We start from the raw sequence: 21,006 nt of genomic DNA on the forward strand, positions 1-21,006 counted from the left end.
TTCCTAATGACGTCACAGATCGTCCGTCATACGCCTTTAAGCACAAGCCCCGCCTTCATGTAGCTATGATGTCATACTTTAGCATCTAAGCGGCCATTTTGTTAGCTAGCTGCAGGGTTAAAACGAGGTTAGCCGTCGCGTGGACTTCCACAACAATCGCTTTATTCTCCAGAATCCTCGCGTTTAAACCGAACCACAGACACCAGAGTCGCTGAAGAACCTCCGGGTCTCGTTGTTACGTCATCCACGGTTCGTTTCGAGGTCATCTGCGGGAGATTCGACACGAAAACCCCGCCGGACGCTCATTCATTTCTCGCCACAGACGGTCATCGGTCCGTCATGGCCGCCGGATATTGAGTGTTCTGGTCTCGTTGTTGCTCGTCCTTCAGACGTCATGGCCGAGCTGTACATCCGTGTGGCGGAGGACGAGAGCGAGGAGCCCATGGAGATCCCGTCCGAGGACGACGGGACGGTCCTGCTGTCGTCGGTGGCGGCTCAGTTCCCGGGGGCCTGCGGGCTCCGGTACCGGAACCCCGAGTCCCAGTGCATGAGGGGGGTCCGTCTGGTGGAGGGGGTCCTGCACGCGCCCGAGAACGACTGGGGGAACCTGGTCTACGTCGTCAACTACCCTAAAGGTGGGTCCCGGGGCCCCGTGACGCACCAGGCCTGCTGAGCGCGAGGAGCCATGTTGTAAATAATACACTTTAGTTGTGAGAACTCGTGTTTACTTTAGTCAGAGAGTCAAGATCTGAGACATTATAACCGTAAAGAAGGAGTTTATTCATGTAAATAAATGTAAATATTCGTGTTTAATCACACGCTGGTTGTTGTTCTCTTGTAAGAGGATCAACAGTGTGTTTGTTCTTAAGAACCTTTCATTGTTGATCACGTTTATATGGTGGAAATAATCCTTGATTCAAATGTTTTGACCTGGTTTCACCAGAACATTACAGTCAATACTTTAATCATCAATGATTATTGGTCCTTGAGACAGAAAAATACAATGTATAATAGTTTCTTGTCTATTGTTAGTTTCTGAAATATGTTGCTTTGAGAAAAAGATCGAAAGTAATTTTTATTTGTATAGAGCTTTTCCAGGCCAGGGTCACAAAGAACTTATCAAAACAATAATCAATAAAGTATATACGTTAAAGGTCAAGATAACACTGAGAACACAACAGGAGTTCCAGAAAAGCCTGAACAAGTAAAAATGTCTTAAGAGGTTTCTTGGAGTCAGTAGATCCATCAAGCGCATAGTAATTAATATTATCATTAACATTTGAATGGTTTATATGTCATTCAATGTTGCCACCAGTTGTGTTTACACCTCTGGCAATAAAAGTCGATTCTGTATCGTCTCTGAAGTTACATTAGTAAGTGACTCTTTATCATCAAGACGTCAGTTTCAGTCAAGTTTCCTCACAATAATCCTGTAAACGAGTGTCGAACACAAACCTCTATGATCTATTTTTTAACTCTTTCTATGTGAAGGTCTGTACGTGACCATGATGTTCACCTCAGATCTGCAGTGCAAAACATCTGGGAAAACCCTGAGGATTCAAACCTCTGACTTAAAACTCCACATAACTTTGAACACAGTCGCTCTGATGTTATGCCTTTAGGTCGACTTGAACGGTTGAGTCTAACTTTATATTGTTAAAGTCAAAACTTCTGTGAAACTACAATATATGTGAAGTTATCACTACACTTGACTCTTGAACGAAGACATTGTAAACTCCAGAAGAGGGGGAATGAAGAAGAGGAGGATGAAGAAGAGGAGGAGGAGGAGGAGGAGGGAGAATGAAGAATAGGTGGAATTAGAATATAAGCATTGATGGGGTTTGTTTTGTTTGTATAACTTTTAATGTGTTTTCTTTTGTTCCTCAGACAACAAAAGAAAGATGGAAGAAATAGACGCAGCGTCAGCCGTGAAGATTAAACGAGGTTTTCAGAAGACGTCAGATCTCATCGTCCTCGGGCTGCCGTGGAAAACATCAGAACAAGACTTGAAAGACTATTTCAGTACCTTCGGCGAAGTCATCATGGTTCAGGTATTTCCCGTCTTTTGAGTCGATGAATCCTTCTGTCACTTCTCTGACGCCTCATCCCTTCTTTCTCTTCACCAGATCAAGAGAGATGCAAAGACGGGGAACTCCAAAGGCTTCGGCTTCGTGCGATTCACCGAGTACGAGACCCAGGCTAAAGTCATCGCTCAGAGACACATGATCGACGGGCGGTGGTGCGACTGCAAGCTGCCCAACTCAAAGGTATTCTGGAAGTTTGTACTTTAGGTTGAAAGATGCTAATGGAGTCAGATTTTCTTCAAAGAGTTAGAATATAAACTTCTTATTACATTTGTTCCGATGATTGTGTGTCTTAAACCGACACTAAACCACATTTATCTTCATAACATTGATTTATTAATGCACAACTCAGATAAGATGCATGTATTGTTATCATTTAAATGATTTAGGCATTAATGTAGTTTGTAATTCATTTAAAACTGTTTAAAAATATATATACTGTATATATATATAATCCAGATTAATAGATGACATCCAAAAAACTGGGTGACGGTTTTCCAAAGATTTAAAATATTTTATTTGTCATATATTGAAATCTGTTTATATAAATATCTTTGTCATTCTTGGACGTTCCATTCAGACATTTTTAAACTCCAAGAGACACGACTGACTTCATGTTCTGTTTTGTTGTGGAGCCTGTGAGCTGGTGCATGTATTTACTTCCATTGAGATTTTACTGTATATTAAAAATAACGAGGGTCTATAGAAGTTGTTTGAAATTGTAAAAACCAAACAAATCTTTTCTTTTTTTTTGGTATATTTTGTTTCACATTTCCAAGTGAAATCTAAAATCATGCTGCGTCTGATCGATCGATAAGACGATGGATCTTAGAATATATTGATGACATCGTTCACGGAGGAAACACATTTTCTCCGTGAACGAGTCGCAGGATTCTTCTTCTCGCTCTCACGTCATTTGAATTAACGTCTACAGGCTTTCATGTTTCCTCAGGCGTGTCCTGATGAACCCATGCGCAGCCGCAAGATCTTCGTGGGCCGCTGCACCGAGGACATGACCCCGGACGACCTGAGGCAGTACTTCATGCAGTACGGCGAAGTCACGGACGTCTTCATCCCCAAACCCTTCCGAGCGTTTGCGTTCGTCACGTTTGCCGACGACCAGGTGAGATTCTCTCGACTCCAGCGTGTTAAATAAATGTTCTTTTACATGTTTGTTCATCGTGAACCACGTGTTTATTTGATGAACTTGATGGACGTATGTCAGTGTCATCAGAATATTGAAGGTTGAATTCAACATTTAAAATGAATTTGATTCTTTAAAGAAACTTGTATTTTAAAAACTTTTAATTTGTTTTTAAATTCAACAATATTAAAAGTGAAACTTTTGTTTAATTATTTATTGAATACTTTTTACATATCGTTAGGTATTGTAATGAGTGAGTGAGTAAATGTTCTAATTAGTTATTGCTTTTAATTTCTAGTCTTTAAAATTCAATATAAAAGGTTGGTATAATTGTGTCACCAGACAAAACCAAACGAATTCCGAGCTACTGATCCAATTTTCAGCCAATCATGGGATCTGTGCCGAAGAGAAGTAGAACTACTGGCGTGTCTATTGTGATTAACATTGTAATTGCAGACAAATTAAAAACGATTGACTTAAGAACATCGAGTTATATCAAAAATTGTGTAAGAAAAAGCAACTAACTTTTTAAAATATTAACATTTTTAACTTAATCTTTCAAGAACCTAAACAAATTCAACCTTTAAAAATATAGATTATTGAATTAAATTGTAAAAAAAACAAACAATGAAATGCTTAAACATTTGTGTAATGTATCAACATAGTTCACTATCAAAGTTCTACCGAACCTAACATTAGAAACGTGGAATTGAACCTTCGATACCGAGACGACGCTGACAAACGTGTACGAGGATGAAAGTCTAAGACGTGTCTCTGGTCCTCAGGTGGCCCAGGCTCTGTGCGGCGAGGACTTGATCGTGAAGGGCGTCAGCGTCCACATCTCTAACGCCGAGCCCAAACACAATAATAGTAGGCTAATGATGGAGCGCGGGCGGTTCGGGGCGGGCGGGTTCAACCAGGGCTACGGTAATAACCGCGGCGGTCTCGGCAACAGCAGCGGCGGCGTTAACTTCGGAGCGCTCGGGCTTAACCCGGCGATGGTGGCGGCGGCCCAGGCGGCGCTGCAGAGCAGCTGGGGCATGATGGGCATGCTGGCCAACCAGCAGGGTCTGACCACCACGGCCGGCACGCCCACCACCACACGAGACCAGACCTACAGCTCGGCCAGCACCAGCTACAGCAGCCCCAGCTCTGCTAGTCTGGGCTGGGCCGCCGGCGCCAACACCGCCTCTAGCGGCGGCTTCAGCTCTGGTTTCGGTGGCTCCATGGAGTCCAAGTCTTCTAATTGGGGAATGTAGCTCGAGCCGTGGTTTTCTGTTGCTAGTAGATCTGGTAAGTATATCCAGAAGAAGTGCTTCTATCTTTGTATTTCCTAAAAATACACTGCCTTTGTTTTGTCGAGTCTGTGTGGCCGAAGGAGTCGTGTGGAATGGGTGAAGATTTTAGTTTTAGTCGGACCTGCCTCACTAGTTCTGTTCTTTTTGAGATGTGCATGCGAGATGAATATTTTATAATCGTGCACGAGCGTCGCCAGAACATCCGGTCCCTTGTTAGCCGGACCTGGTTCTATATCCGTATGCAGTTTGTTGCGTTTTTCCTTTTTTTTTTTTTGGTTTTTGTTGAAAGTCTGATGGAACACCAACATCTCTCCTGCAGTTCACCAACTCTTTCGCAATTTCCCGGGAGGGAGCGCGTCACTGGCGGCGCTGTTCGGCCGATCTCAGTATCATTCCCCCTCCTCCCATGTCTAAATGCTTTGTCAGCGAGAACACAGCGTCACTCTGCACTGTGTTCGACGGTGGGTGTTTCTTTTTTACCCCCCTCCCCCACACCCCCTTTTTTCATGGATCTAGAATCTGTCTGCTCTTGTCGCTTTCGAGTGGATTGATGTTGCACCGAGTGAGAGTGAGAGCAAAGACGTGTGAGGCGGACGCTTGTGCCACATTTTTTTATTTTTTTGGAAGACGTGCCTGCAAGAGTCTGGAAGAACCTGTGGCTTTGTGCGTGTGAGAGGAAGCAGCAGTACGAGTGTGTTCCTAATGACATCACAGAGACATTGATCATGTCACCGTCCTCCTGTCCAGCTAACGAGCGTCCAACTGTCCACAGTCTCTGTATCCTTCTAGACCTTCTCTGAATGCTTCGATCTTCTGCTCGTGACTCTCTCTGTGTGTGTGGCGCAGCAACACTGTGGGAGTGTGTCCATGTGAGCTCAGTGGTGGATGTTTGACTTGTTCCCATTGAAAGTTTGTGTTTGATTCTGAATGGATTTCCTGTGTTTGTGAAAGTCTGAAATAAAGTTGAGTTTGAATAGGTATGAGACGCTCTTCATAGTGACTTCTTAATTCAACTGCCAACACTTTAATTCACATGTATAGGCTCTTCGGAGGCGGAGCTAATGGATCCCGGTGGAGACGCCGAGGACGGCGAGTGGAAGTGGCTGCACGTCTGCCTTAATCCAATGAACACCTCGGAGCGACTGACGCTTAAGTCGGACTCAATCTGGCACATTTTAAAGCAGCTCGTGACTGAAGGACCAAAACCTCTATTGCAGTAAAAACTAAACAAATGTCTTCTTGTTTGACTTGTTCCTCTAAATTAAATCTGACTCCAGCGTTTGTTCACCGTCATCATGGATGAAATGTTTTTTTAATGCTATATTTGACAAATGTGTGTTGACGTATTTTAGTAATGCAGTGAAAAATAAAACTTTAAAAACGACTTATCGTTTGTCGATCAATGTAGGAAAACACTTTCTGTCTCACGTGCTTGAGTCGAACACAACTGTTGAGATCACTGTTCGTCTGATGTTTCAAGGTCCAGATCTGGAGGTTCTTATCTTCACTGATGGTTAAATGTTCGTCCAGATCTGGAGGTTCTTATCTTCACTGATGTTTCAATGTTGGTCCAGATCTGGAGGTTCTTATCTTCACTGATGGTTAAATGTTCGTCCAGATCTGGAGGTTCTTATCTTCACTGATGTTTCAATGTTGGTCCAGATCTGGAGGTTCTTCTCTTCACTGATGTTTCAATGTTGGTCCAGATCTCTGGAGGTTCTTATCTTCACTCGTGTCCCTCAGGTTTGTTCTTTGTCAAATAACTCAACTCTGTCTTGTTTGCTTTATTAATATACATTATATTCAGTTAAATTGAATTATACTCGTTGAACTCCACGTTAATGTGTCTGTAAATAACATAATAATCCCGTTTAACTAAAGTAACTCATTCAGTTGAAATACTCCTCTTGTCCACTAGGTGACACTAGTTTACACACCAGAGAAGAAGAGTCACCTGGACATGAGTTTGTTCAAACACCTGCGAAAAAGTTTCTTCCACAACATTATTTTGTAATGTATACTCGTCGCACAGTTTAAGTTTGTTTAAGGTCAATTTAAGGAATTCAATATTTTATGTCTGTGTAAAATCTCACGAAGAAAGTAAGTAATATTTATTTATATAGAGCTTTTCCAGACCAGTTTTTCCGCAAAGCGCTTAAACAATCAAAACAATACTCAAAAAAGTACATACTTTAAAGATCAAGATAATACTGAGAACAACACAGGAGTTCCAGAAAATCAAGGAAAAGCCTGAACAAATAGAAACGTCCTAAGATGTTTCTTAAATAATATAAAGTAATATATATATATATTTTAATGTATTTATATCTTCTCTGTGAAGCACAGAAGATGCAGGTGTTACCTGTCAATGATGGATGTGACGTCATCAAAGGTGTTTTTTCTTCTTCAGTCAAAACTTCTCGAGTCTCGATCTAGATTCTCACGTATGAACAAAGTCAACACAAATTGTCCTCGTGCGCGAGTGTTAATGTGTGTGTGTGTGTGTCTCACAGACTTCCCCCGCCTCCCACCCGGACTAGCTGGGACAGACTCCATCGACTCCAGTGAGCGACTCAGCAGGTACGAAATGAATGAAACATAATTATGATAAACTGACATAATTCATTCTTGTGAACGTAGTTAACAAGATGTTGTGTTTAGTTATTGTGTAGAATATCAGAAGAATCATTTAAGTATAAATAACATAACAATACGTTTCTCTATGTTCGTCTAAAGTATTTAATTTAGGTCAGTATAACATCATTCATTCATAGTTGGATCAACAAATTCGATTTATCTGAAGTCATTATTTCTTGTTGGTTTAATATAGAATCAATAACTCACTGCAACTCATTTGTAAAAGTTCATAAAACTTATTATTTACTCTAAAAAAAAATATTTCAAAAGAATTGACATTTTTAAATGAGGTTAAACTCAATGTTTGGTTTAGTTTCTAATCTCAGTCAAATGTTGCTGTCACTGAGAAATAGTTTAATCAAATGTATTACGGTTTGTCAAACAATTGTGTTTTTTTTTACTACACTCTTACTTATTTGACTATTTTAGATTATTATTATTATTATTTAATTTTTCAGTGTAGTCGTGTCCTTGTTGAGCGTTGGTATCGCAATACTGTGTGTGTGTTTGTGTATATACTGTATATACTGTATATTTATATATGTATATTCTGACATCATGAGAGATTTATATTCACCGTCACTTAAACGTCTCCTGAGATGAAATATTGAAGAAAACAAGCGTAAAATAATTCAAAGGTGAAGGAACTTTATAACAACTGAGAGACTGTTTAGACTAAAGCGAGACTCGTGACAGTTTATGTACGTTGTGGACAATTGAACGCTGGCTCTGACCGTCCTGTGTGTGTGTGTGTGTGTCTGTGTGTGTGTGTGTGTGTGTGTGTGCGTGTGTGTGTGTGTGAGTGTGTGTGAACATGATCATTGTTTACCTGAAGCTCTGCCAGTCTGCAGGTAAACAACGAGTCGACATGAACCAGAAACTTTCTCCTGAGAAGGTCTCGTTCGGCTCGTGGATCAGGAGTTCATGCAAAGTCCATTTCTCTACAGACATCATTATTTATTATTTTAAAAGAGATACATCTTTAAAAAGAGAAAAAAAGGAACGTCAACATAAAAACGAATGTCACTGTCGTGTGGCTGCAGTTCACAGATGCGCCGGCAGAGGGCACTATGAGCCTTCTTTTAAACAGTTCGGGTAAAAGCGGAAGATTTTAATCTAAAATTTATTTTGACCATTATTTTTATAAACAATTAAAATATATTATTGATGTTTAAATATATTCCATATGTGTAGATGTTAAGCTTTGGCTGTTTTTTCCAAATGGTTTCTTCATAAAAAAAACTTGTTATTATACGTTTTCTTTACGTTATTTTACACACACATGCGTCAGAAATACACAAAATTAGAATAATTTAAAGATTTTAAATTAAATCAACTGAGACAAAGTTTCAAACGTGATTTTCAAGCGTCCATTAAGTCTGGAGGTGAATGGTTGTTATTGTGTTGTTATTGTGAGCGGCTGGTGCGACTAAAGACAACAGTTACACACTGACATGCTCCATAGACACGAGCTGTGGAGCAGAACATCTAAACTTCGTCTTTGACTCCATCTGCTGCCTGAACTTCAACATCCTGGTCTTTCATGGCCTCGACCAGCAAACTCTTCTCTGAGCCATTATTGAAGATCCTTTTATGTCGAGCAGTTCTGCCTCTGACACACACACACACACACACACACACACACACACACACACACACACACACACACACACACACACACACACACATGCTGCAACATCTGGACCATGGTCCACACACACACATAAACACACACACACACACTCATATACACACACACACACACACACATATACACATGCAAACACGCACACGCTTCAACATCTGGACCATGGTCCACACACACACGTACACACACACACACACACACACACACACACACACACGCTCACATACACACACGCACACACACACAAACGTACACACACGCTTCAACATCTGGACCATGGTCCACACACACACATATACACACACACTCATGTATACACACACACACATGCTATATATATATATATGTGTGTGTGTGTATATATATATATATTTATTTATATATATGTATATACACATATAGAAATATTTATATATAGCATATGCAGCATATGTTTTATATAAATATATTTATTTATATATTAATATATATATATATATATGTATATATTTATAATAGACAAAAAAGATAAACAACAAACACTTCATAACTAAAGTGTTAAATAAAATCAATCAAGCTGAAATAATTAAATAAAAACTTATCACTTCAATAACTTTACAAAACAATAACTTTTTCTTCACAAAAGTCGTAAATATAAATGTGTTTTCTGTGTGTTAGTTTATTCAGATATAGAGTTTTCAAATATCCCACGCTCTTGAACGCACCATAGTTTGATGTCGTTCATACTGGGAATAAGTGGAAGTAACTGGAGCTCCGTCATCTGTGAGAGTCTCAGTGTTGAGCAACTTTCACTCATGTTTGTTGAGATTTATCTTTATTGTGTTGCTGCAGCCGTGTGTGTGTGTGTGCGTGTGTGTGTGTGCGTGTGTGTGAGTCAAACACTGACGTATAGTCACAGCTAGGTGGCGCTGTCTCCGTTGGTTCCTCTGTTGCCTGATGACCTTCAGTCTGGAGGGATCGTTCCTCATGATTCTCACCTGGAGCTTCATCTCGACGAACGAGATGTTTGTCGTTCAAACGAGCCTGGAGTCTCCGGTGAGTCGCTGTCAACTCTTCAACTCTGGCGCAGGAACATCCGTCTGCTCTGAGATCAGCTTGATGGTCGTCATGTGACTCGTCTGAACATCTCAACGAGCAGCAGAGACTCGTTTGCTGGAGAAGCTTTTTATCTGTCGAGCATCTTTATTGATGATCAGACCACGTGACGCGGAGCAGGCGTGTGATTGGCTGAAGGACTTTAAGTTTATTAGTATTTATCACAATATTCATTCAACTAAAGGTTTTGACATTTCTTTACTGAAAAACATTAAAATATCATAATTAAATACAAACTACATTGAACTGCTACAGATTTAATTTTTAATTAGAGATTTAATTAATTTAGTTTAATTTAAAATTCCAATATTTTCCGAATCATTATTTTAACACAGACGACATAGAAGCTCGTCAGGTGTTGAATATACAACTGAATATTTGGAAAATAATTAAATATTTATAAATATATAAAAAAAAACAAGTCAGTCTTTCAATATAAACATTATTGAATTATTGAATGAAAACAATAATTAAATGCTAAATAACGACGACTCTTGATGATGTCACTGCAGCAGGTTGATGACGTCATTTAAATATTTATTAATATATTTATAAATATATATCAAATGTTTTGAATCAAATACACACATTAATACACAAACCTAAATGATTTAATGTTTATTCATATGTATTTATTTATTACACACCATACACATGTATAAACACACACAACACACACGCACCTTGACACACACACACATGGACACACACTTGCTCACACAGACACGTATATCAAGACATACAAGCGTACACACGTACACACACGTACACTCACACACAGACACACACTTGAGTGTGAGTCTCTCATTAACCACAAGTGTCAGATCCTGCAGATGAGAAGCAATTAAAGCTGATAATAAACGTTTGTTTGTTGATAGTGTTGTTGTTGTTGTTGTGGACGAGAGTCCGCAGACACAACTTCACGAACACACACCAGGAGAGACTTGTGAGCTGCTGCACGATCACATACACACACACACACACACACACACTATCACACACTATCACACACTATAGTATTGTCCAGTACTTGACTCTGGTGATGTGATAGTGTAGTAACAAGTATATATGTGTAGTATTGTCCAGTACTTGACTCTGGTGTTGTGATAGTGTAGTAACAAGGATATATGTGTAGTATTGTCCAGTACTTGACTCTGGTGTTGTGATAGTGTAGTAACAAGTATACATGTGTAGTATTGTCCAGTACTTGACTCTGGTGTTGTGATAGTGTAGTAACAAGTATATATGTGTAGTATTGTCCAGTACTTGACTCTGGTGTTGTGATAGTGTAGTAACAAGGATATATGTGTAGTATTGTCCAGTACTTGACTCTGGTGTTGTGATAGTGTAGTAACAAGGATATATGTGTAGTATTGTCCAGTACTTGACTCTGGTGTTGTGATAGTGTAGTAACAAGTATACATGTGTAGTATTGTCCAGTACTTGACTCTGGTGTTGTGTTAGTGTAGTAACAAGTATATATGTGTAGTATTGTCCAGTACTTGACTCTGGTGTTGTGTTAGTGTAGTAACAAGTATATATGTGTAGTATTGTCCAGTACTTGACTCTAGTGTTGTGATAGTGTAGTAACAAGTATATATGTGTAGTATTGTCCAGTACTTGACTCTGGTGTTGTGTTAGTGTAGTAACAAGGATATATGTGTCGTATTGTCCAGTACTTGACTCTGGTGTTGTGATAGTGTAGTAACAAGTATATATGTGTAGTATTGTCCAGTACTTGACTCTGGTGTTGTGATAGTGTAGTAACAAGTATACATGTGTAGTATTGTTCAGTACTTGACTCTGGTGTTGTGATAGTGTAGTAACAAGTATATATGTGTAGTATTGTCCAGTACTTGACTCTGGTGTTGTGTTAGTGTAGTAACAAGTATATATGTGTAGTATTGTCCAGTACTTGACTCTAGTGTTGTGATAGTGTAGTAACAAGTATATATGTGTAGTATTGTCCAGTACTTGACTCTGGTGTTGTGATAGTGTAGTAACAAGTATATATGTGGAGTATTGTCCAGTACTTGACTCTGGTGTTGTGATAGTATAGTAACAAGTATATATGTGTAGTATTGTCCAGTACTTGACTCTGGTGTTGTGATAGTATAGTAACAAGTATATATGTGTAGTATTGTCCAGTACTTGACTCTGGTGTTGTGATAGTGTAGTAACAAGTATATATGTGTAATATTGTCCAGTACTTGACTCTGGTGTTGTGATAGTGTAGTAACAAGTATATATGTGTAGTATATATGTGTAGTATTGTCCAGTACTTCATGTTAAACATGAACAAACACTGAATAATTTCATGTTGATTTTAAACATTTAATTTGAATTTATTAATTAGTACAAATACATACCAGGCTAATGTAGTTATGCTAACTAGTACTTTATATAATGAGTAACATGAAGTATCTTATTAATACAAACACGTAGAAGGTTTAAGTTGTTATCACTCAAGTCAGGATCATAACAGTTTTAGGATCAAAGTCACAGCAGGTTCATGCCGTGACCTCTGACCTGAAGGTGACGAGTCGTAGAAGAACAAAACTGTGGTGACGTGGAAGGTCGTTGACCTCTGCTTGACCTCGAAGCCGCTGAAGGTTGTTTGTGATCCAGAGAAGGGATGGTTCTGACATTCTTGAGGATTTAAAACAATAGCTTTTCTTGGCGCGGCTATAAAAACACTCACAGTTTCCTGATTGAAAAATACTCAGATATTCTGACGTCACGATGGAAACGATGAACGTGTGAAAAATGATCAGATTTCCTTTTCTCCTCGGAAAATTCTCCAGAATATTTCCAAACAAAAGTAAACAAAACGTGACAGACTTGGATTTATTGTCTTCGGCTCTTTGTCCCGGTCGCTCGTGTTTGTGTGGTCGCCATGACGACGGCAGGTTATTTATCTTTACAGCCTTTTTTACAACAACGTCTTTTCCTGAACAAACAACAGAGGAAACATCAGGTCAGTCTTCCTGGTCACATGATCACATGTGTGAGCGACAGATCAGGAGAAAGATCTATAAACTTAAATGATGTCACAACATGATCTGGATCTTATAATGTGTTTGTGTCGTTTACACTATTGTCACAGTTTATTTAGTGTCTAAACCAGAAGGATCTTCTCGCCTGCAGTTCATACTAAACTCTGCAGCCAGAATTCTGAGCCGCTCTAGTAGAAGAACTCACATTTCTCCTTCAAACTCTTCACTGGCTGACAGTTTCTTTCTGTTTCTGTTTGATGATCTACTGACTCCTTCAAGAAACATCTGTGTTTGATGATCTACTGACTCCTTCAAGAAACATCTGTGTTTGATGATCTACTGACTCCTTCAAGAAACATCTGTGTTTGATGATCTACTGACTCCTTCAAGAAACATCTGTGTTTGATGATCTACTGACTCCTTCAAGAAACATCTGTTTGATGATCTACTGACTCCTTCGAGAAACATCTGTGTTTGATGATCTACTGACTCCTTCAAGAAACATCTGTGTTTGATGATCTACTGACTCCTTTAAGAAACATCTGTGTTTGATGATCTACTGACTCCTTCAAGAAACATCTGTGTTTGATGATCTACTGACTCCTTCGAGAAACATCTGTGTTTGATGATCTACTGACTCCTTCAAGAAACATCTGTGTTTGATGATCTACTGACTCCTTTAAGAAACATCTGTGTTTGATGATCTACTGACTCCTTCAAGAAACATCTGTGTTTGATGATCTACTGACTCCTTCAAGAAACATCTGTGTTTGATGATCTACTGACTCCTTCAAGAAACATGTGTGTTTGATGATCTACTGACTCCTTCGAGAAACATCTGTGTTTGATGATCTACTGACTCCTTCAAGAAACATCTGTGTTTGATGATCTACTGACTCCTTCAAGAAACATCTGTGTTTGATGATCTACTGACTCCTTCAAGAAACATCTGTGTTTGATGATCTACGGACTCCTTTAAGAAACATCTGTGTTTGATGATCTACTGACTCCTTCAAGAAACATCTGTGTTTGATGATCTACTGACTCCTTCAAGAAACATCTCTGTGTTTGATGATCTACTGACTCCTTCAAGAAACATCTGTGTTTGATGATCTACTGACTCCTTCAAGAAACATCTGTTTGATGATCTACTGACTCCTTCGAGAAACATCTGTGTTTGATGATCTACTGACTCCTTCAAGAAACATCTGTGTTTGATGATCTACTGACTCCTTTAAGAAACATCTGTGTTTGATGATCTACTGACTCCTTCAAGAAACATCTGTGTTTGATGATCTACTGACTCCTTCGAGAAACATCTGTGTTTGATGATCTACTGACTCCTTCAAGAAACATCTGTGTTTGATGATCTACTGACACCTTCAAGAAACATCTGTGTTTGATGATCTACTGACTCCTTCGAGAAACATCTGTGTTTGATGATCTACTGACTCCTTCAAGAAACATCTGTGTTTGATGATCTACTGACTCCTTCAAGAAACATCTGTGTTTGATGATCTACTGACTCCTTTAAGAAACATCTGTGTTTGATGATCTACTGACTCCTTCAAGAAACATCTGTGTTTGATGATCTACTGACTCCTTCAAGAAACATCTGTGTTTGATGATCTACTGACTCCTTCAAGAAACATCTGTGTTTGATGATCTACTGACTCCTTCAAGAAACATCTGTGTTTGATGATCTACTGACTCCTTCAAGAAACATCTGTGTTTGATGATCTACTGACTCCTTCAAGAAACATCTGTCTTTGATGATCTACTGACTCCTTCAAGAAACATCTGTGTTTGATGATCTACTGACTCCTTCAAGAAACATCTCTGTGTTTGATGATCTACTGACTCCTTTAAGAAACATCTGTGTTTGATGATCTACTGACTCCTTCAAGAAACATCTCTGTGTTTGATGATCTACTGACTCCTTCAAGAAACATCTGTGTTTGATGATCTACTGACTCCTTCAAGAAACATCTTTGTTTGATGATCTACTGACTCCTTCAAGAAACATCTGTGTTTGATGATCTACTGACTCCTTCAAGAAACATCTGTGTTTGATGATCTACTGACTCCTTCAAGAAACATCTGTGTTTGATGATCTACTGACTCCTTCAAGAAACATCTGTCTTTGATGATCTACTGACTCCTTCAAGAAACATCTGTGTTTGATGATCTACTGACTCCTTTAAGAAACATCTGTGTTTGATGATCTACTGACTCCTTCAAGAAACATCTCTGTGTTTGACGATCTACTGACTCCTTCAAGAAACATCTGTGTTTGATGATCTACTGACTCCTTCAAGAAACATCTCTGTGTTTGATGATCTACTGACTCCTTCAAGAAACATCTGTGTTTGATGATCTACTGACTCCTTCAAGAAACATCTCTGTGTTTGATGATCTACTGACTCCTTCAAGAAACATCTTTGTTTGATGATCTACTGACTCCTTCAAGAAACATCTGTGTTTGATGATCTACTGACTCCTTCAAGAAACATCTCTGTGTTTGATGATCTACTGACTCCTTTAAGAAACATCTGTGTTTGATGATCTACTGACTCCTTCAAGAAACATCTCTGTGTTTGATGATCTACTGACTCCTTCAAGAAACATCTGTGTTTAATGATCTACTGACTCCTTCAAGAAACATCTTTGTTTGATGATCTACTGACTCCTTCAAGAAACATCTGTGTTTGATGATCTACTGACTCCTTCAAGAAACATCTGTGTTTGATGATCTACTGACTCCTTCAAGAAACATCTCTGTGTTTGATGATCTACTGACTCCTTCAAGAAACATCTTTGTTTGATGATCTACTGACTCCTTCAAGAAACATCTGTGTTTGATGATCTACTGACTCCTTCAAGAAACATCTGTGTTTGATGATCTACTGACTCCTTCAAGAAACATCTGTGTTTGATGATCTACTGACTCCTTCAAGAAACATGTGTGTTTGATGATCTACTGACTCCTTCAAGAAACATCTGTGTTTCATAATTTCTAAACAATGATCAAACCTCAACCTTTACTTCCTTCATATCACTTTTGAAAACCTTTATTTCAAACAATTCATTTCCTAGTTTCCGTCCGTCACATGAACACTTGATTTTCTAGTAAATATCTTTGGTTTATTTCACACGTTCTTCTCTCTTTGGTTTTATTGCAACTGTTTCTTCTAAAAGAAAATCTCATTGATTTCTTTCTTTGCGTTAATGGCCACAGTTCAAAAATCTGGGAGTGAAAAAAAAGGCAAATCGATTAAAATAATGTGAAGTAAGTTTAAATGTATTTCAGCAGAAATGTTTCCAAGAAGAGACGATTGATCGTATTCGTTGATCTGGTGTCACGACGTACGACGACAAAGTTTTAAAAACCTCCTGATTTGACTTTTCCTGCCTCGAGACGAATCAAATCTTCTTCTTAAAACCTGTCACTCGTGTGTTTGTGCTGCAGCCGTCGCCTCCTCGCTCTCCTGCAGTTCCTCCTTTTAAGGCGGCGTTGTGCCTGAAGTCTTCACAGAACACTTTCCCGTGCGTTTGTGAGGAAAAGTGACAGTTGGGACGAGCAGCAGCGAGCGAGGTGCGCGACGCCACAATTAAAGGACTTAATGGGTGAAAGATCACATGTGATCACATCAAGAGACGCCGTAATAAAGACTTTGTAAAACTTACATCGAAATTCAATTAGAGCGTTGACGGCATAACCAAAGCCGTGAAGAATGAACTCATCGGGGGTTCGTTTCATTACTGGCCCGAGGCAAAAGAGACCATTAATTTAATACATTCCATGTTTTTTCACCGAGCATTTTCAACTTGCTGCACATTTCTGTCCTAATGCAGCTGATACAAAGAGAGAGGCTGCCAAAGACTGCATTATACACACTCTCTCTCACACACACACTCTCACACGCTCACACACACACACACACACACACACACTCCAGTTGTTACCTTGAGTAGTCGACCACTTTCAATCAGTCAAGCTTGAGAAACGACTTGGCTGCAGGAAACAAAACAACAGAAGAAGAAATTATGATATTGTTTTATTGATTCACGGCGAGGATTCTTGTACAGGAGGTGCCGGTCCGGTTCAGGGCGTCAGCTCCAATCTGGGTCGGCGCCAGCGACGGCATGTGCAACTGGAGTGTCGCTAAAGTACGACCGCGTGAATCTCACGATGTGTCGCCGTTTGAAAGTCTCTTCAACTCCCCGATCACGGCTCGACGCTCCACGGCAACTCTGGCCCGTAAACATTTGTAACAACAATCTTAATTAAGACGAGTCGGTTTCTTCTGAGCTTGATCCGCCGGCGAGTCAAGCACGAACCAAACAAAGCAGGACCTTCAGGAGCCGCGCCCCAAACAGGCGCCAATTAAAAGAGTGTTTGAGCGAGTGTTGCAGTTCTGTAAGTATAAGTTTACAAGGGGTCACTAGACTCTCCACGTGTGATGTGTCGGATCATTACGGCGTCTAAGAAGCAGGTCCGGGCTGTCGGTCCGACGCTGACCCCGGCGCTGACCCCGGCGCGTCAGTCTTGGTTAGCTGGTGCAGAGAGCAGGTGGTCAACTTGATGCTCCGACGGTTTATCAACCCTCAACACACGCCTGCCACGGCTCTTGAGCAAAGCACCGTCGTTTCTCCATAGAGGTGGTGACGACATCCTGGAAAATAGGATCCAGTCCTCGCTCGGAAAAATGTTTTTTTTTATAGACGACACTTTGATCAGTTATTGTATGAACTAAACTGCAATGCTTCTTCATTTTTCAGCCTGTTTTTCTGTTTCTGTATTTTTTTTGGAGACAACAGAAGAGTCCCTTCATGTCCCTTAAAGTGATGCTCTTTTCTCTCGTGAAAGTTAATCTTTTCTTACGTGAAAGTTACTCTTTCTTACTTGAATGTTACTCTTTTCTTATGTGAAAGTTACTCTATTCTTACGTGAAAGTTACTCCTTTTTTACGTGAAAGTTAATCTTTTCTTACGTGAAAGTTACTCTTTCTTACTTGAATGTTACTCTTTTCTTATGTGAAAGTTACTCTATTCTTACGTGAAAGTTACTCCTTTTTTACGTGAAAGTTATTCTTTTCTTACGTGAAAGTTACTCTTTCTTACTTGAATGTTACTCTTTTCTTACGTGAAAGTTAATCTTTTCTTACGTGAAAGTTAATCTTTTCTTACGTGAAAGTTACTCTTTTCTTATGTGAAAGTTAATCTTTTCTTACTTGAATGTTACTCTTTTCTTACGTGAAAGTTAATCTTTTCTTACGTGAAAGTTACTCTTTCTTACTTGAATGTTACTCTTTTCTTATGTGAAAGTTACTCTTTTCTTATGTTAAAAGTTACTCTTTTCTTACGTGAAAGTTACTCTTTCTTACTTGAATGTTACTCTTTTCTTAAGTGAAAGTTACTCTTTTCTTACGTGAAAGTTAATCTTTTCTTACTTGAATGTTACTCTTTTCTTACGTGAAAGTTACTCTTTTCTTACGTGAAAGTTACTCTTTTTTACTTGAATGTTACTCTTCTCTTACGTGAAATTTAATCTTTTCTTACGTGAAAGTTACTCTTTCTTACTTGAATGTTACTCTTTTCTTACGTGAAAGTTACTCTTTTCTTACGTGAAAGTTACTCTTTTCTTATGTGAAAGTTAATCTTTTCTTACGTGAAAGTTACTCTTTCTTACTTGAATGTTACTCTTTTCTTACGTGAAAGTTAATCTTTTCTTACGTGAAAGTTACTCTTTCTTACTTGAATGTTACTCTTTTCTTACGTGAAAGTTACTCTTTTCTCACATGAAAGTTACTCTTTTCTTACGTGAAAGTTATTCTTTTCTTGCGTGAAAGTTACTCTTTTCTTACGTGAAAGTTACTCTTTTCTCACATCAAAGTTACTCTTTTCTTGCGTGAAAGTTATTCTTTTCTTACGTGAAAGTTACTCTTTTCTCACATGAAAGTTACTCTTTTCTTACGTGAAAGTTATTCTTTTCTTGCGTGAAAGTTACTCTTTTCTCACATGAAAGTTACTCTTTTCTTACGTGAAAGTTATTCTTTTCTTGCGTGAAAGTTACTCTTTTCTTACGTGAAAGTTACTCTTTTCTCACGTGAAAGTTACTCTTTTCTTACGTGAAAGTTATTCTTTTCTTACGTGAAAGTTACTCTTTGTACGTGAAAGTTACTCTTTTCTTATGTGAATGTTACTCTTTTCTTATGTGAATGTTACTCTTTTCTCACGTGAAAGTTACTCTTTTCTTACGTGAATATTACTCTTTTCTTACGTGAAAGTCAATCTTTTCTTACGTGAAAGTTACTCTTTCTTACGTGAAAGTTACTCTTTCTTACCTGAAAGTTACTCTTTCTCACGTGAAAGTTACTCTTTCTTATGTGAAAGTTACTCTTTTCTCACGTGAAAGTTACTCTTTTCTTACGTGAAAGTTACTCTTTTCTTGCGTGAAAGTTACTCTTTTCTTACGTGAAAGTTACTCTTTTCTTATGTGAATGTTACTCTTTTCTTATGTGAATGTTACTCTTTTCTCACGTGAAAGTTACTCTTTTCTTACGTGAATATTACTCTTTTCTTACTTGAAAGTCAGTCTTTTCTTACGTGAAAGTTACTCTTTTCTTACGTGAAAGTTACTCTTTCTTACCTGAAAGTTACTCTTTCTCACGTGAAAGTTACTCTTTCTTACGTGAAAGTTACTCTTTTCTCACATGAAAGTTAATCTTTTCTTACGTGAAAGTTACTCTTTTCTTGCGTGAAAGTTACTCTTTTCTTACGTGAAAGTTACTCTTTTCTCACGTGAAAGTTACTCTTTTCTTACGTGAAAGTTATTCTTTTCTTACGTGAAAGTTACTCTTTGTACGTGAAAGTTACTCTTTTCTTATGTGAAAGTTACTCTTTTCTTACGTGAATGTTATTCTTTTCTTACGTGAAAGTTACTCTTTGTACGTGAAAGTTACTCTTTTCTTATGTGAAAGTTACTCTTTTCTTACGTGAATGTTACTCTTTTCTCACGTGAAAGTTACTCTTTTCTTACGTGAAAGTTATTCTTTTCTTACGTGAAAGTTACTCTTTGTACGTGAAAGTTACTCTTTTCTTATGTGAAAGTTACTCTTTTCTTACGTGAAAGTTACTCTTTTCTCACATGAAAGTTACTCTTTTCTTACGTGAAAGTTACTCTTTTCTTGCGTGAAAGTTACTCTTTTCTTACGTGAAAGTTACTCTTTTCTCACGTGAAAGTTACTCTTTTCTTACGTGAAAGTTATTCTTTTCTTACGTGAAAGTTACTCTTTGTACGTGAAAGTTACTCTTTTCTTATGTGAAAGTTACTCTTTTCTTACGTGAATGTTATTCTTTTCTTACGTGAAAGTTACTCTTTGTACGTGAAAGTTACTCTTTTCTTATGTGAAAGTTACTCTTTTCTTACGTGAATGTTACTCTTTTCTCACGTGAAAGTTACTCTTTTCTTACGTGAAAGTTATTCTTTTCTTACGTGAAAGTTACTCTTTGTACGTGAAAGTTACTCTTTTCTTATGTGAAAGTTACTCTTTTCTTACGTGAAAGTTACTCTTTTCTCACATGAAAGTTACTCTTTTCTTACGTGAAAGTTACTCTTTTCTTGCGTGAAAGTTACTCTTTTCTTACGTGAAAGTTACTCTTTTCTCACGTGAAAGTTACTCTTTTCTTACGTGAAAGTTATTCTTTTCTTACGTGAAAGTTACTCTTTGTACGTGAAAGTTACTCTTTTCTTATGTGAAAGTTACTCTTTTCTTACGTGAAAGTTACTCTTTTCTTACGTGAAAGTTACTCAGTTTTTAACAACAAGATTAAAGATGTTTACATTAAATCTCTGAGCGAGTCAACAAGTCTGAGACGTCACGGCAGTGAGTGTTTTCATATTTAATGTTTTTGTTCTCGATAAGGCGTGAGTGACGATGCTGGCGGCGCTGCTGTGTAAGAAAAAAGCAAACATGTATAATAGATGGAAAAACTGTGAATGTTAGTGCTTCTTTTCTTGTTTCCGCACGCATTTTTCCATTTGTCTTGTGATGCTAAATTTTTAACGTTTTCTCCACATTGCGTCGATGTTGCATATCAT

General features: G+C 38.4%; 1 protein-coding gene across 2 annotated transcripts; it reads left to right on the top strand.

Moving 5' to 3' along the window:
- Positions 1-100: 100 nt before the first annotated feature.
- Positions 101-5,507, top strand: tardbpa (TAR DNA binding protein a). 2 transcript variants are annotated; one of them, XM_087781737.1, is made up of 5 exons: positions 101-635; positions 1,888-2,051; positions 2,127-2,267; positions 3,019-3,207; positions 4,014-5,507. In XM_087781737.1, the coding sequence occupies exons 1-5, from the start codon at positions 395-397 to the stop codon at positions 4,485-4,487; spliced, it is 1,209 nt and encodes a 402-aa protein (XP_087637863.1). In that variant the 5' UTR covers positions 101-394; the 3' UTR covers positions 4,488-5,507. The 2 variants fall into 2 exon arrangements, with proteins under 2 accessions (XP_087637863.1, XP_087637864.1); XM_087781738.1 differs by having other exon boundaries at positions 3,037-3,207.
- Positions 5,508-21,006: the final 15,499 nt, after the last annotated feature.

Source organism: Callionymus lyra, chromosome 19 (assembly GCF_982586985.1).
Source record: "Callionymus lyra chromosome 19, fCalLyr1.hap1.1, whole genome shotgun sequence".
Taxonomy (NCBI): Eukaryota; Metazoa; Chordata; class Actinopteri; order Syngnathiformes; family Callionymidae; genus Callionymus; species Callionymus lyra.

Excerpts from the sequence above, each read along its gene's own strand:
- tardbpa (XM_087781737.1), top strand. The coding sequence starts at position 395 with ATGGCCGAGCTGTACATCCGTGTGGCGGAGGACGAGAGCGAGGAGCCC. Across the intron at positions 636-1,887 it reads CGTCGTCAACTACCCTAAAG|ACAACAAAAGAAAGATGGAA; the intron begins GTGGGTCCCGGG and ends TTTGTTCCTCAG. Across the intron at positions 3,208-4,013 it reads TCACGTTTGCCGACGACCAG|GTGGCCCAGGCTCTGTGCGG; the intron begins GTGAGATTCTCT and ends TCTGGTCCTCAG.